We start from the raw sequence: 12,839 nt of genomic DNA on the forward strand, positions 1-12,839 counted from the left end.
TCACTACAGCCACAGTCACCAGCTCTCCGTAGCAACACCCTCAATTTCAACCAACCTCCATCGCAACTCCATTCTCACGCTGTCCAGCATGCCAAGGACGATGCCGACACATCGCCCCTATTGCCACCCAGATCACCTCTCCTCCACCAGGATCCCACACTGCCCCTGCTGGCTCCCCCTCGGGCTTTTTCAGTTCTAGACGGGGACTGGACACCCTCGTTAAGAGTCTAGATTTGAGGACGTTCGTTGCGTTAGAGGTAAGCTGTGGATCTGATGGCAGCGGCATCCAAGGGCCCAGCTCATATTGAAATAATCTGACGGAGGAGCCAGCTGTGAGGCTTGCGGGAAGATGGAGTCGAGGGAGGCGAGAGACTGTCTCGGAGACAGATAAAGGGTTTGTCTGGGATGGGATGGGGCAGGGGCAGGCAGAGCCTGTCTGGAGTATGGCAAGGGCAGGCAGAGGGTCTGGATGGGATAAGGGGTGGGGTGAGGGCAGTGTCTCTCCCTACTCCTGTCTCCTGTTCTGACACCTCATTTATCACAGACCGTAAGGAAGCCATTAGCATGGGGGGGGGGGGGCGCTGCAGCTGCACAGGAGTCTGGCCCAGCCCGGCCCCCTTTCCCCCTGTTGCATGTTCTTTGAGCCAAAGAGACAATGAAGAGAGCTGCTGGAGAAGAAGCCTCTGCCCTGCAGGTAAGGACATCCACGTGTGCAATCACAGGTGCCCACGAGGGCGTGTCTGCGCCATTGTGCACACACGTGAACATCCCCACCAGCGCGCAGGTACACCTCTGGCACGCTCTCACACTCTCGGAGCAGGCAGCGGTCCCCCCCACCCCACCCCCACCCCCCCGCCATCACTACCACACGCACCGATGGTGAACTCGTCGAAGGTAATGGCCGTGCTGTTGTGTCCCAAGGCATTGCTGACACTGATGGAGACCTTGTACTTGATGGTGGAGAACAGGTGCATGTAGCGGATGTGGCAGCGGTTCTTGAGGGCTGGGTCCTTCTCACAGACCATAATTTTGGAGCCGTGCCTGGAAGGGAAGGAGGCCCAGGCACTGTTACCGACATCGGGGGTCAGGTTGGGGCAGGCCTGGGGGGGGGGGGGAGGCCAAGCCCAAGGCTGGGCCGGGGTCTTGGACTCAGGACGTGGTGAGGAGAGGGGGAGGTCAAAGGTCGGGGCTGGAACCGGGTAAAGCGCGCAGTTACTCACAGCACGGTCACATTGAAGGTATTGGGGATGTAGGTAGGGGCGGGCAGGTGCCAGCTGCAGTAGAAGCCCTTGGGGTAAGTGTTGGAGCGGCAGCTGAGCGCGGGCTCCCGCGGCGGCACTGGGGGCGAGGACAGGGAGGTCAGGGCCTTCTTGAAGCGTCCAGTCCCCTGTACTAGCTTGGGGACAGGTGGGCCCCAGGGCCCCAGCTCTCCCCCCTTACCTATCATCGATGCCAAAGGTGGGGGGGGGGCGCTGTCAGCGAGGGTCTGAGGCTTCCCAGGCCACAGAGAGCCAGATGTTTAATTAAAGAAAAACAAGGCTGTGTGGAGGATTCCTCCCCCCACACCTGCTCAATGGAGGCAGGAACTGGATGGGGGGACGGGACGGGACGGGGAGGTGGGGGGGGGAGGAGGGGGGAGCTCTGAGTCCCAGCTCATCGATCACAGCACGGAGATGATGTCTCAGGGAATTGTCCTTGCCCATGTCTCCTATCACAAATGTGCCCACGTCCAAAGCAGTGCCACGGACACTGAAGGGAGCCAAGTGGTCCTCTCTACCTGCTAGGGTGACCTGTGCACCTTTTGGAGAAGAGAGCCCCCCACCCCCCAGGCCAACTGATACAAGAACAGGCCTGGCAGCCACATAGGAGTACAAGCAGGACAGCCATGAGCACATCCACGTGTGTACAAACCTGCATGTATCAGTGTAGGAGACACACACGTCTCTAACAGGAAGGAGTGACTGGTAACATAAAGCATCTATGCAGCTCCTGGTCACATCATCCATGCACAACCCTATGTGACTATCTGTGTGTGCAAAGTGTCTGCTGGAAGAAAGCAGCTGTTCCTCTGGTGTGTTCCCCCCTGGCTCCTGGCTCCAGCCTCTGAGTGCTCCGCCACCTTAAGAGAGGCTGTGACATGATCAGTGGCCGCCTTCCATGTGGAGTAAGGAGACAGGGAGGGACACTGTTTTGCTTGAGGTCACATAGAAAACCAGAACTGATTACTCTCAGAAAGGTAGTACCCACCTACATGACTACCTTTGGGAAGTTCTTTCTGTTGTCTAACTGTGCTTTTTGCTGCTGTGAGCACTGAGCCCAGCTGTCCCACCTTCAGGCACTGGGCAAGGCGTGAGGACAAGGCGGCTCAAGTTCCTGGAAGGAGGCAGCTTCTGTGATCTGACCCAGGCAAGGAATGTCTGTCTGTGGCTCCCGGGACACTGACACCTCCCTTCAGTGCCTCTCCCTCCCCACCCCCTGCCTGACAGGTGGACAGGAAATGGGAGGGGGTGACTGAACAAGCCAGGGACGGTGAAGGGGAGCACATGTCTACGCTTGCAGAGTGGCTGTGGTGACCCTCGGGGAACCGAGGTTTCCACGGTGTACACGACTCGGGGTGACTTCTAGACGCACACGTCTAGTATGTGAAACCTGTATGACGACGTGGCGGAGCCCGGGACACACGCCCCAGAGTGTAAACCCGGCTCTGCAGCCAGGGCTGAGGGGCAGGAAGGGCACCAGGAGAGCCTCCCTGCAGCAGGTGGAGACACTGTGGGCAGAGCAGCCCTTCCCCAGGGCAGGGGAGAGCGCACAGGGGCTGCCTGGCATCTGCCCACCACTGCCGTCCTTCCCGGGGAACCTGCCCCTCTTATGTGGGTTTCCTGTCATCCTGTGTGCCTGTGGTGTTCCTGCCCTATCTACCCCATGGGTATAGAGTGCTGTATGGGGGTGGGGTGGGGGTGGCCAAGGACACAGGAAGTGCCTTCTGGGGGCCTGTGGGCCAGGCCAGAGTTGGCAGCCGCTCCAGGAGGAAAGGACATTCCGAGGTCGCCGAGAAACCTCCACTCCCCGCTCCCGCTGCTACCCCCCCTTACCCCCAGCTTCAAAGGAGAAGAGCGCTGGGGTGTGTGTGTGGGGGGGGGGGGAAGCTGCAGAGTCAGCTCCCTGCTGCCTGCCCTGGGTGTGGAGGGCAGAGCGGGCCATGGCACTGGACTCACAGCCCCCTCCCCTGGACGGGCTGACTATCTCCACCCCTTTCCTTCTATACTCCCCTCCAGACCAAACCTCCCCCTCAAACCGGCTCCCCTCTCCGAATGGGCAGGTCACAGGGGGTAGGGGCCAAGCAGGGGTTCGGTCTGTCATCTGGCTACTCCTGCCTGGCCCAGGGCCCTGAGAAGAGGAGGGTTTGGGTTCCCTGACAGGGACCAGGTTTCTCGGAGGGGAAAGGAGGAAAGAAAAACAAAGAAAAGGAAGAAAAGGAAGGAGTGAGCCGGCTGCAGCTGGAGCCCAGCTGAGGGGCCGGGTGGGCGGAGATGGGGGTGCAGCGAGAGACCAAGTGTGAGGCCGTGGGACAGTGTGGGATTGGGAGGCCCTGGCGCTGAGTGTGCTGTGAGCTCGGAGAACTGTGGGAAGTCACTGCGGCTGCGAGGTGGCTTCGTGGGCGACTCCTGGTCGGGTAAAAGTGGAGGCTGTGTGGGACAAGCTGGATGACTGTGTGACGTGGGGTGAGGCTGCCTGGTGTCCTGCAAGGCTTGGACATAAGGTCCTCTCGTGTGTCACCGTACCTGAAAACACGCAGCTGGCCAGCGACACTGTGATGGAGCTTACCTCGGCATGTGCTTTCCCCCCCACCCCCCTTGAGACAGGGTCTCAGGGAACCCTGACTAGCCTACAACTTACTATGCAGCCCAGGCTGGCCTCGAACTCACAGAGATCTGCCTGCCTCTGCCTTCCGAGTGCTGGGATTAAAGGTGTGTGCTACCACACCTGGCTCTGAGTGTGCTTTTCAAACCATGGGTATGAGAAGAAACCCTGAATTCCCAGCGTGTCTACAAACAGGCTGGACCTGGCGTGAGGGTATGTCAGGGGTGTTTGAGCAAACTCCTATACATACATGACAGTGTCATACCTGGGTGCGCGGCATGCTCTCAGATGCCCAGGCAGCCCGAGTTTCCCCTCGTGGGGGTTCCTGAGATGCCTGAGTGGCTGTGTCAGCTGGGACAGTGTCTGAGTCCCATACAGGGCCGTGTGCGTGTGCCTCTGCTGGCCTGGGGTTTGTTTGTTTTCCTCCTAATTGGCTTGTTTTTCCATGTCCAGCCCACCAAACCGCATGTTTTTCCTCTCATCTAGCCAGCCCGCCTGGGCTGGAGCCCCCAGCACGCATGAGGCCTGCCCGCTGGCCTAGAGAGGAGGAGAGGCAGGCTGCCCACACCCTGATCCAGGCCAGATCAGGCCAGGGTGGGGCGTACTGACCCTTCCGCTGCAGCCCTGCCCACACCACACCCACACTCCTCCTCCTGCCTGGCATTCAAGGCTCATGGCCTGTCTTAACCTTTGCTTGTGGGATCTGTTGAGGTACCCCAAGTTCTGGACTCCTGAACACCTCCTCCTGCCTCCCACTCACTTCTCCTTGACATCTTTAACCACAGTCCTGTGAGCCACTCTTTTCTTCCTAGCCAAGCAGAGCTGGGGGCAGCGGTGCTGAACCAGGAGCCTCTATCTGATGACTCTTGGTGGGAGGGGCTGAACAAGAAACTGTCCATTTAAAAATTATTTTAATCTCTGGTTTGTTTTAGCTTAAGATCGGAATGATAGCAGTGTCCAGTAAACAAAAAAGGATGCTACTAAAAGGAACATTGTGATCCCGTTTCCTAACACATCAGTAGGCGCTGCCTCGATGCTGTGTGAGGATTCACCTGAGGGAAGGAAGGTGGGCAGGGGAATGCAGTAGGGAGCTGCCTGGCTAAGGAGTCTTCCACCAGAACATCACTATGGCTAAGTTCCTTTGGAAACTTGGAAATAAAGATTGCATGTGTTTAGGATAAACATTAAATAATAATTCTCAGTCTGAAGGACCCGCAAACCACAGGTAATGTCGCCATGCCCTTGGGAAGCTGGCAAGAATAATACTTGAGTATTGAGTATTGTCAAACCTGGTCTCTTGTTATTACATAAAGTGGCCGAGATGGTCGAGATTAATATCCCCTGTTCCTCTAACCGGATCTTTAGACGGAAATAAGGCAGCAAGAGATAAGTACCTGTTACAGATGTTACAACCAGTTCATGTCCTGCTCTTCCCTGAGGGGCAAGATCAAGGGAGTATAGTGAGCTGTATCTAAATGATCTGGACTCTGGGGGCTGGAGAGATGGCTCAGCGGTTAAGAGCACTGACTGCTCTTCCAGAGGTCCTGAGTTCAATTCTCAGCAACCACATGGTGGATCACAACCATCTGTAATGAGATCTGGTGCCCTCTTCTGGCCTGCAGTCACATATGCTGTATACATAATAAATAAGTAAATAAATAAATCTTAAAAAAAAAAAACAAAAAAACAAAAAACTCCAACTTAAAACAAACAAACAAACAAAAAAAAATGGTCTGGACTCTGGTCACAGTAGAGATGCGGTGGCCATGTCCTGTTGGTAAGGACTGTGGATGTTACTTCAAAACTCAATTCCCCTCCGAAGGCCTCTCAAAGATCACAGCACCAGAAACTGGGTTAAGGGCTACCAGACACCAGCCATTACCACCAGCCTTATTTATCACTTGGGGGGCCAAACTCGGAAATCAGGAGAGCAGGTAACTGATGAGATGGTCTCATCCTTCTACACACTCTGACAACATCCTCTTTCCCGTGTAAGGATTAGCCTGGAGCTGATCTGGTTTCCACTGTTACTGGGTGCTAAACCAAGGAGGATTTGGTTAGGCTGGTCCTGCATTTCTCCATAAAGACAACAGGGGTCACTCCATCTTTGGCTCACATTTAAAACACTTAGCCTGAATGCCGCCATCTCTTCACTTTAAACAGTTTGAAAAGGTTTCTTTCCAGAGGGGCAGTAGTGGCACACACCTTCAATCCTGAGGGGACGCCTGCCCACTCGAGCATGTGGCTCTGGCACACCGTGCCCTTCTCCCCAATTCCCTCTGCCTTGCTAAAAACTGTTAGGTCACATTCCCAAAGCTAGTCCCTAAGGTCCATTCTCTTATTGGGCCAATCCCTCCTCCTGAGGCTGACTACCAAGGGCCAGCTATCAAAGAATTGAAGCCCAACAATCAGAAGCCCCCTTTGGCTCACCTAATTAACATGCCCAAGTAGAATTAAACACCTTGTCCTAACACAGGGTTCTCCTTGTACCTTTATAAACCTCCATTTCCCCATGTGCTATGTCTGTCTCCTCTCTATCCAGAGGCAGGTCCTTTGTTGTCCCCCCGCCAGGACAAATATCCTTTCCCTTCCCCTCGTTCCCTCCTTCTCCCTCATTCTCTATCTCCCGTCTTTGTCTCTTATTCCTGCCCTCTGTCTCTCTGGGGTAAAAAAAAAAAAAAAAAAATCTCCTTTGTGCTGAGAACTTGGTCTTGGGGTTTCTGAGCCGATACTTTTCCTTTCGATTCCAGCACTAGGGAGGCAGAGGCAGGTGGATCTCTGAGTTCAAGGCCAGCCTGGTCTATAGAGCGAGTTCCAGAACAGCCAGGGCCACACAAAGAAACCCTGCCTCGAAAAAGAAAAAGGAAAGGCTTTTCTATGGGAAAGGACATCTCCACTAATGTATTTTCACACCTCAGTCAGCCCTAATGTAGGTATTTTTTGTGGGCGGTCCTACGCAACTTTTCAGTGTAACATTTCTGGTGGTTGTCCACACTGACAATGGGCAAGGACCTGCTCCCAGGTAGCTTCCAGGGAATAAAAAGAACTTTATTTAATCTTTCGGCTCTGGGGTAAATTAAATCCAAATGCGATGAGGCCAAAGAAGCTTGAATCTTTAGCTCAGGAGAAAAGATGGAGGATTTTCCAAGCCATCACTCTGTTGGCCCAGAGCTGGGCACCTGCCCACCTGCCCCTCGGCTGATGACCTCATCACAGCTGCCTTCCCTCACTTCTTTTCCACATCACTCATCTGTCCTTCCGTCTGCCTTGCCTAGCTCCTTCTCCCATCAACCCCTTACACACTTATACACTGATGGTCTTCAGGGTTCAATTCTTCTTCACTCACCTCATCACCTCCCTGCTGTAGATGACAGTCCCTACATTTCTATCTCTAGTAGACACCTGTCCCTGAGCCCCGGACCCTTAGACCCACTGGCCTTTACTCTGGACCAATTCTAGGTCCGTCCCCCTCCCCCGCCCCGCCCCGCCCTGGGAGGACCTTCACCTAACATCTTGGCAGATGTCTACAGATTTGCAGAGCTCTCCTACACCATTGCCAACTTCTGCCACTGTTTTCTGGAGAGACTTCTCTGGTCATCAGAGCACTGGGCCAAAGTGCTGGGTAGTCAAAGCACTCAGACACACACTCCCGCAGGAGAATCTTCCATCACCGATGGCAGGAGAGGGTTAACTATCCCAGTTCCCTGGACTAGAGAGCTGGCTTAGAGGTGAAGAGCATTGGCAGCTCTTCCAGAGGACCCAGCACCCACATGGCAGCTCATAACTATCTGTAACTCCATTCTAGGGGATCTGGCTCCCTCACATGGACATACCTGCAGGCAAAACACCAATGCACATAAAATAGTAATAATAAATACTTTTTAAAAAGTCTCGTGCCCTTACCCCTCAGGAGGACAACTCTGAGGGTGCCTCTTCCATTCCACACCCCGAGTTTCCCCACTGGTGACTCTTATCACGGACAGACAACAAAGACTCTGGTAACTACCCCCCCCCTTGATGGGTATTACTGGATGGATCAGGCTGGCCTTATTTGCAATTCTCCTGCTTCTGCCTCCTGAGTGGTGGGATTAAAGGCGTGTACCGCCACTGCCCGGCCTTCCTTTTTGTTTTTAATTATTACATTTAGTGTGTGTGAGGTGTGGGGTGTGGGGTGGGGGAGTGCACATTCGTGCCATGGCATGTATGTGCGGAGATCAGAAGACAGCTTGCAGGAACAGGGAGACACGGGGTTTATCTGCTGAGCCATTTCATCTTCCTAATAACTATTTTTTTATTAAATAACTTACTTCCCTTTCCCGTATCCCTTTCCCACTCTTCAAGAGGTTTCCATCACGTGCAAAATAAAATGCTTGTCTTTAGATTCTCATTTTCGATCTGACTCTAGGGAGACCCGGGTCCAGCCACTGTCCAAACAGAGCACACCTGTTCCTCCTGTTCCTCCCTGTCACATGTCACAGTGGCCATACCACCAGCCCTCTCCACCTTCCCACCCTCAACTCGCCAGCCTTTCCCACCTCCGACCCATCACCAGTTCCTGAGGGCACAACATCCCTACTTCTTCAGCTCCCTTCTCTGGTCCCACATCCCGTGCATCTCTACTGCCCTTGCCTCCTCCCTCCAATGAGCTTCTCTTCACTGCCTGACCTGACTCCAACCCTATCACTGGCCATCTCCCGGGACCGTGATCTGTACTCGGTCACCTCCCTTAGTCGCCTGTCTCCACTGTCATCAACCCACGTGACTCTGAGGCCTCGTCAGCACTCAGTCAGAAATGATGTTTCCAGCCGGGCAGGGGTGGTGCACGCCTGTCATCTCAGCACCCAAGAGGCAAAGGCCGGCAGACCTCTGGGAGTTTGAGGGCAGCTTGGTCTCTACTTTGTTAGTTCTAGGCCAGCCAGGGTGGCATAGTTAGTCCCTGTCTCAAATAAAGAAAGAACAACAACAAAACTACAAAGAAAAAGAAAAAAGAAAAAAAAAGAAAGAAAGAAAGTCTGTTTCCATGTATCTCCTAAATCTGGAGTCTCCATGTGTCTCTCACTGTACGAAGCCTTCTTCCTTCCCGGGCCTCCCAGACTGCACCCACGTCTAATAACCTTATGTCTTATTTCCCTCCCTCCAGCATGGACTGTCTCCTGTGGGAGCAGACATGGCGAGGCCACTCCAGCTCAGAGCTGTGACCCTAGGATCCCTTTCTACCCGCAAAGCCCTGCCAGCCCTCCTCTGCCCACTGTGTCATAGGGGACAAAAGGACATCAGGACTACAAGACCTCTAGACATAGCTGTAGGATAAGTAGGTAAAGTGACCAGGGTTTGGACTCAGTGAGCAAGACGAAACTCAGAGGTCAGAAGAACAGGTCAGGTGGGATCAGAAAGCAAGGCTCAGGCTGCCGCCTCTCTCCTTCCCTCCCAGCAGGAAGGTCAAACCTCCAATAAGAGGTCACAGTCCAGGGTAATACTTACAGCCCACGTGTAGAAGGACTTGGTGGCGCAGATGCCAGGAGTCGCGGTGGAAACAGGCGTACAGGCCGCTGTGGCCCAGTTCTAGGCTTCGTAGTACCAGCTGGGAGCCATTGAGCAGGTCAGGAGCCAGATCGGTGCCGTTAACCCTCCACGTCACAGCAGCATCCCAGCTTGCTGTCCCACAGGGCAGCATCACATCGGAGCCCAGGCGCTCATACTGGACATGCGGTGCCTCTGTGGGGCCAGGGGGGGCAGGAACAAGAGTCACAGGTCAGAGTCCTGCCTAGCAAGCGCGGGTGAACATGGACAGGTGGGACTGAAGGGGCATGAGAGGGGGAGCGTCGCTGGAGATGGCGGCCGGCGCAGAACTTCTCTGTGGCTGTGCAAGTGTGTCTTCGCTTTGGAAAGCACATGAGAGGATCTCTCTGTGGGGTGAGGGAAGGGGGTGCTGTGTGGCATTTGGAAGGATCTATTCTCAGTGAAAATTCAGTTCCTCTTTAGTCTCTGCACCTTTACAAAGTTTCCTGACCCCTATGACCTATGACCCTAACTACGAGACTACTTCTTCTTCTCCCTCCCTCCCTCCCTCCCTCCCTCCCTCCCTCCCTCCCTCCCTCCCTCTCTTCTTCATCTTCTTTTTTTCTCCCCTTTTGATTTTTCAGGAATGCTTTCTTTGTGTTCTTGGCTGCCCTGGAACTCACTCTGTAGACCAGGCTAGACTCAAACTCACAGAGATCCATCCACCCGCCTCTGCCTCCTGAGTCCCGGGATTAAAGGCGTGCGCCACCACTGCCTGGCTGACTCTAACTTCTTGTCATCAGCAGGCCCAGCCCCACGCCTCCCCAGGACCACTGTTTTTTGGAGCGGAGCATCTGTCCTGCTTGCTGCCCCCATCACCCTCTGCACCACGGCCCATGTCTCCAGGTCGGCCTCCTTCACTGCCATTACAGTGGTGCAGAGGGGTGCCCCTCCTGGACTCTCTTCTCCGCCTCATTCCTGGTTTTCCGTCCCATGCCTTTCCCTTATCTTTCTTCGAGGCCCCCCTGCCCCCAGCTCTGCCCACCCCACACAAGCTCCCCGCCCCACCTTAGCGATCCAGAGCAGCACTAGAGGGAAGAGCGAACGGGCAGACCTTGCAGAAGTGGGCCCCGGGGAACTCCTGGCAACTGTCAACTTTGTGAAGCAGAAACGGCTTGGGGTGGGAGCTGGGACTGAGGGAGTGTGCTCCGTCCATTCCTCTCTTGCCCCCAGGAGGAGCCTGTCAGAACTAAAAACTAAACTCCTGCCCTGGCCCTGGCAGCCCGGGCCAACCGAGGCGTGATGGACTGGCCCCAGGAGACTGGAGATAGAAAGGTGGAAGCCAGCACCTGTCTGGCGGGCGGGCGGGCGGGCGGCAGCGCCAGGTGGAGGAGGCAGCGAGCAGGACGGAGTCGGAGAGGCAGATCCACAGGCAGCAGCGGAGGGGCAGACAGGCAGAGTCGGAATCTTCAGACACCCCCACCTCCTGCCCCCTGAGCCTGGAAGGACAGATGCTTCCCTCATCCCAGCCAGATCTGTGGAGTGAGGGTGGGAGGGGAGAGGGGGGGAGGAAGGGGCAGCGGGGAGGGGGGGGGGCTGCGGGATCCCTCGTTAACACTCGCTCACATCTCCCCTCCAGAGAGCCACCCCGCTGAGTTGGGGGATTTTCAGAGGCAATTCCTGTTAACGAGCCAATTAAGTTGGGCCAGTGGCCTCTTAATTAGACTTGTTAACACCACCAGGACTTCGAGGGGAGGGGGGAGGGATCCCTCGAGGGCCCCTCCCCAGGACTGCTTTCTCCTGGCGGGAACATCTGTCCTGTTCGCTGCCTGCCACCCTCCCTGGCCGGGGTCTCCGTGTCTCCGGTCCGTCCCCCTTGCGGCCTGTCTCTGCCTTTGCCCCTCTCTGAGCCTCTCTGTCCCTGTCCAGAGGAGGGGGAAGCAGGAAACGGAGCCAGCCCTGACCACTTGTCTGTGGGGCTTGGGACCAGCCGAACAGAGGATGAACAGGCGGAAGGGCGGTGGCTGGGGGCCTTGGAGGCCACAGCTGTGAGGCTGGACCCGAGGCTGAATGGAGGCCTCCCCCTGATCAGAGGCCCAGTGTCCAAGACTCAGGCCACTGAGCCCCCCCTCAATCAAATAGCTCCGGCCACTGAGCCCCCTTCCAAAAACCTGGAGCTTCCAGGAAACATGCCAAGCCCCTCTTTCCACACAACCCCCCCCCCCAACAGAGAGACTCTGCATCCAGCTGCCTGAGGAGGAGGCTGAAAACTGACCGTTGGGGAGGGGGGCGTGGCCATCGGGGTCCCAGCGGCTACACACCAACCCTGACCAAAAGCCGCTCAGGACAAACATGAACGCAGTGTGGCCCTTCAGCACCGGGGCAGGGGGTGGCACAGCCACCGATGAGGAGACGCCTCAAAGCACAACAGCAGTGGCCTGACGCGTCCCCCATCATCACACCCTGTCTGCCTTGGAAACAACCGTGGAGACACAATCTGATGGCAATGACAAGAAAGGGCAGAAGAGACACGCAGCATCAGAAGACAACCGCAGGCCACAACGCAGAGACAGGAGCGACACGGCCTGACAATCACACAGTGCCACAACGGTCACACACACACACACACACACACACACACACACACACACACACACACCAGCCTCAGAAACGGCACTGGTTTAGTGCTGTCTCTGGCCAGCTCTGCAGGTGCCCCTCCTGACATGCCTGTCCATTTCAGAAATTAAATCAAGCAGCAGGGGGGAGGCTGGGGTTCTTGGCCCTGACAAATGCTCCAAAGGAATCAGCTGTGAAAAGGTTGTTAGAAGCCAGGATGAGAGACAGAGACAGGATGAGGTCATGGACATGGAGAACACAGAGGGACAGAGCTGACGGCTCCCTCACACCTGCACACACAGGCTCACATGGGGACTGCGTGCCGGAAATCGTCCCCCCGGGTGTCCTAAGCAACTTCATATCACCACACAGGCAGGATGAGGACGGTCACCCACAAAGGAGCAACGGCGGCCACTCGTCACAAGGTTACAGTCACACACAGGCTCAATCACACAGGGACACTGTGCCCTTTCAGGGATGGTAGTAACACCTGGTACAAGATCACAGGCGTGTGCAAAAACAGAATCATCACCTAGGGGCACAGCTACTCACGGGGACAGGCGCTCGTGGACAGGGTGTATCTTAACAAGGGCAAAAACACACAAAGAAAGCCATACTATCACACACAGGGTACAGTCTCAGATACAATGATGCAGCACCTGATCGGGCATTCACCCAGGTAATGCACAGCCTCCAAAGACAGCCACACAGAGACACCCAACAGAGCCATGCTCTCACACACACAAGTCCCACACACTGCGCTGTGATCTCATGCCAGGGCCCCGGCCAGACGCAGCCCTGACTTCACATGTAAGTAGAGATCTTTACACATAACAGCAGAGAGAGGCACCTGGCAGGCCTGT

The 12,839-nt window shown here is 55.5% G+C and overlaps 1 protein-coding gene across 6 annotated transcripts in view; it reads right to left on the minus strand.

Annotated features, from left to right (window-relative positions):
- The window catches only part of Cntfr (ciliary neurotrophic factor receptor), a 39,894-nt gene that overhangs the window by 4,901 nt on the left and 22,154 nt on the right, over positions 1-12,839 (minus strand). For all 6 annotated transcript variants that reach the window (XM_042271009.2, XM_042271010.2, XM_016004552.2 and 3 more), the window contains 3 exons: positions 9,343-9,576; positions 1,221-1,338; positions 875-1,041 (listed from right to left, as the gene is read on the minus strand). In XM_042271009.2, coding sequence (XP_042126943.1) covers positions 875-1,041; positions 1,221-1,338; positions 9,343-9,576 — 519 coding nt within the window. The remainder of the gene's footprint in view (positions 1-874; positions 1,042-1,220; positions 1,339-9,342; positions 9,577-12,839) is intronic.

The sequence above is a fragment of the Peromyscus maniculatus genome, chromosome 2 (assembly GCF_049852395.1).
Source record: "Peromyscus maniculatus bairdii isolate BWxNUB_F1_BW_parent chromosome 2, HU_Pman_BW_mat_3.1, whole genome shotgun sequence".
NCBI classification, from domain to species: Eukaryota; Metazoa; Chordata; class Mammalia; order Rodentia; family Cricetidae; genus Peromyscus; species Peromyscus maniculatus.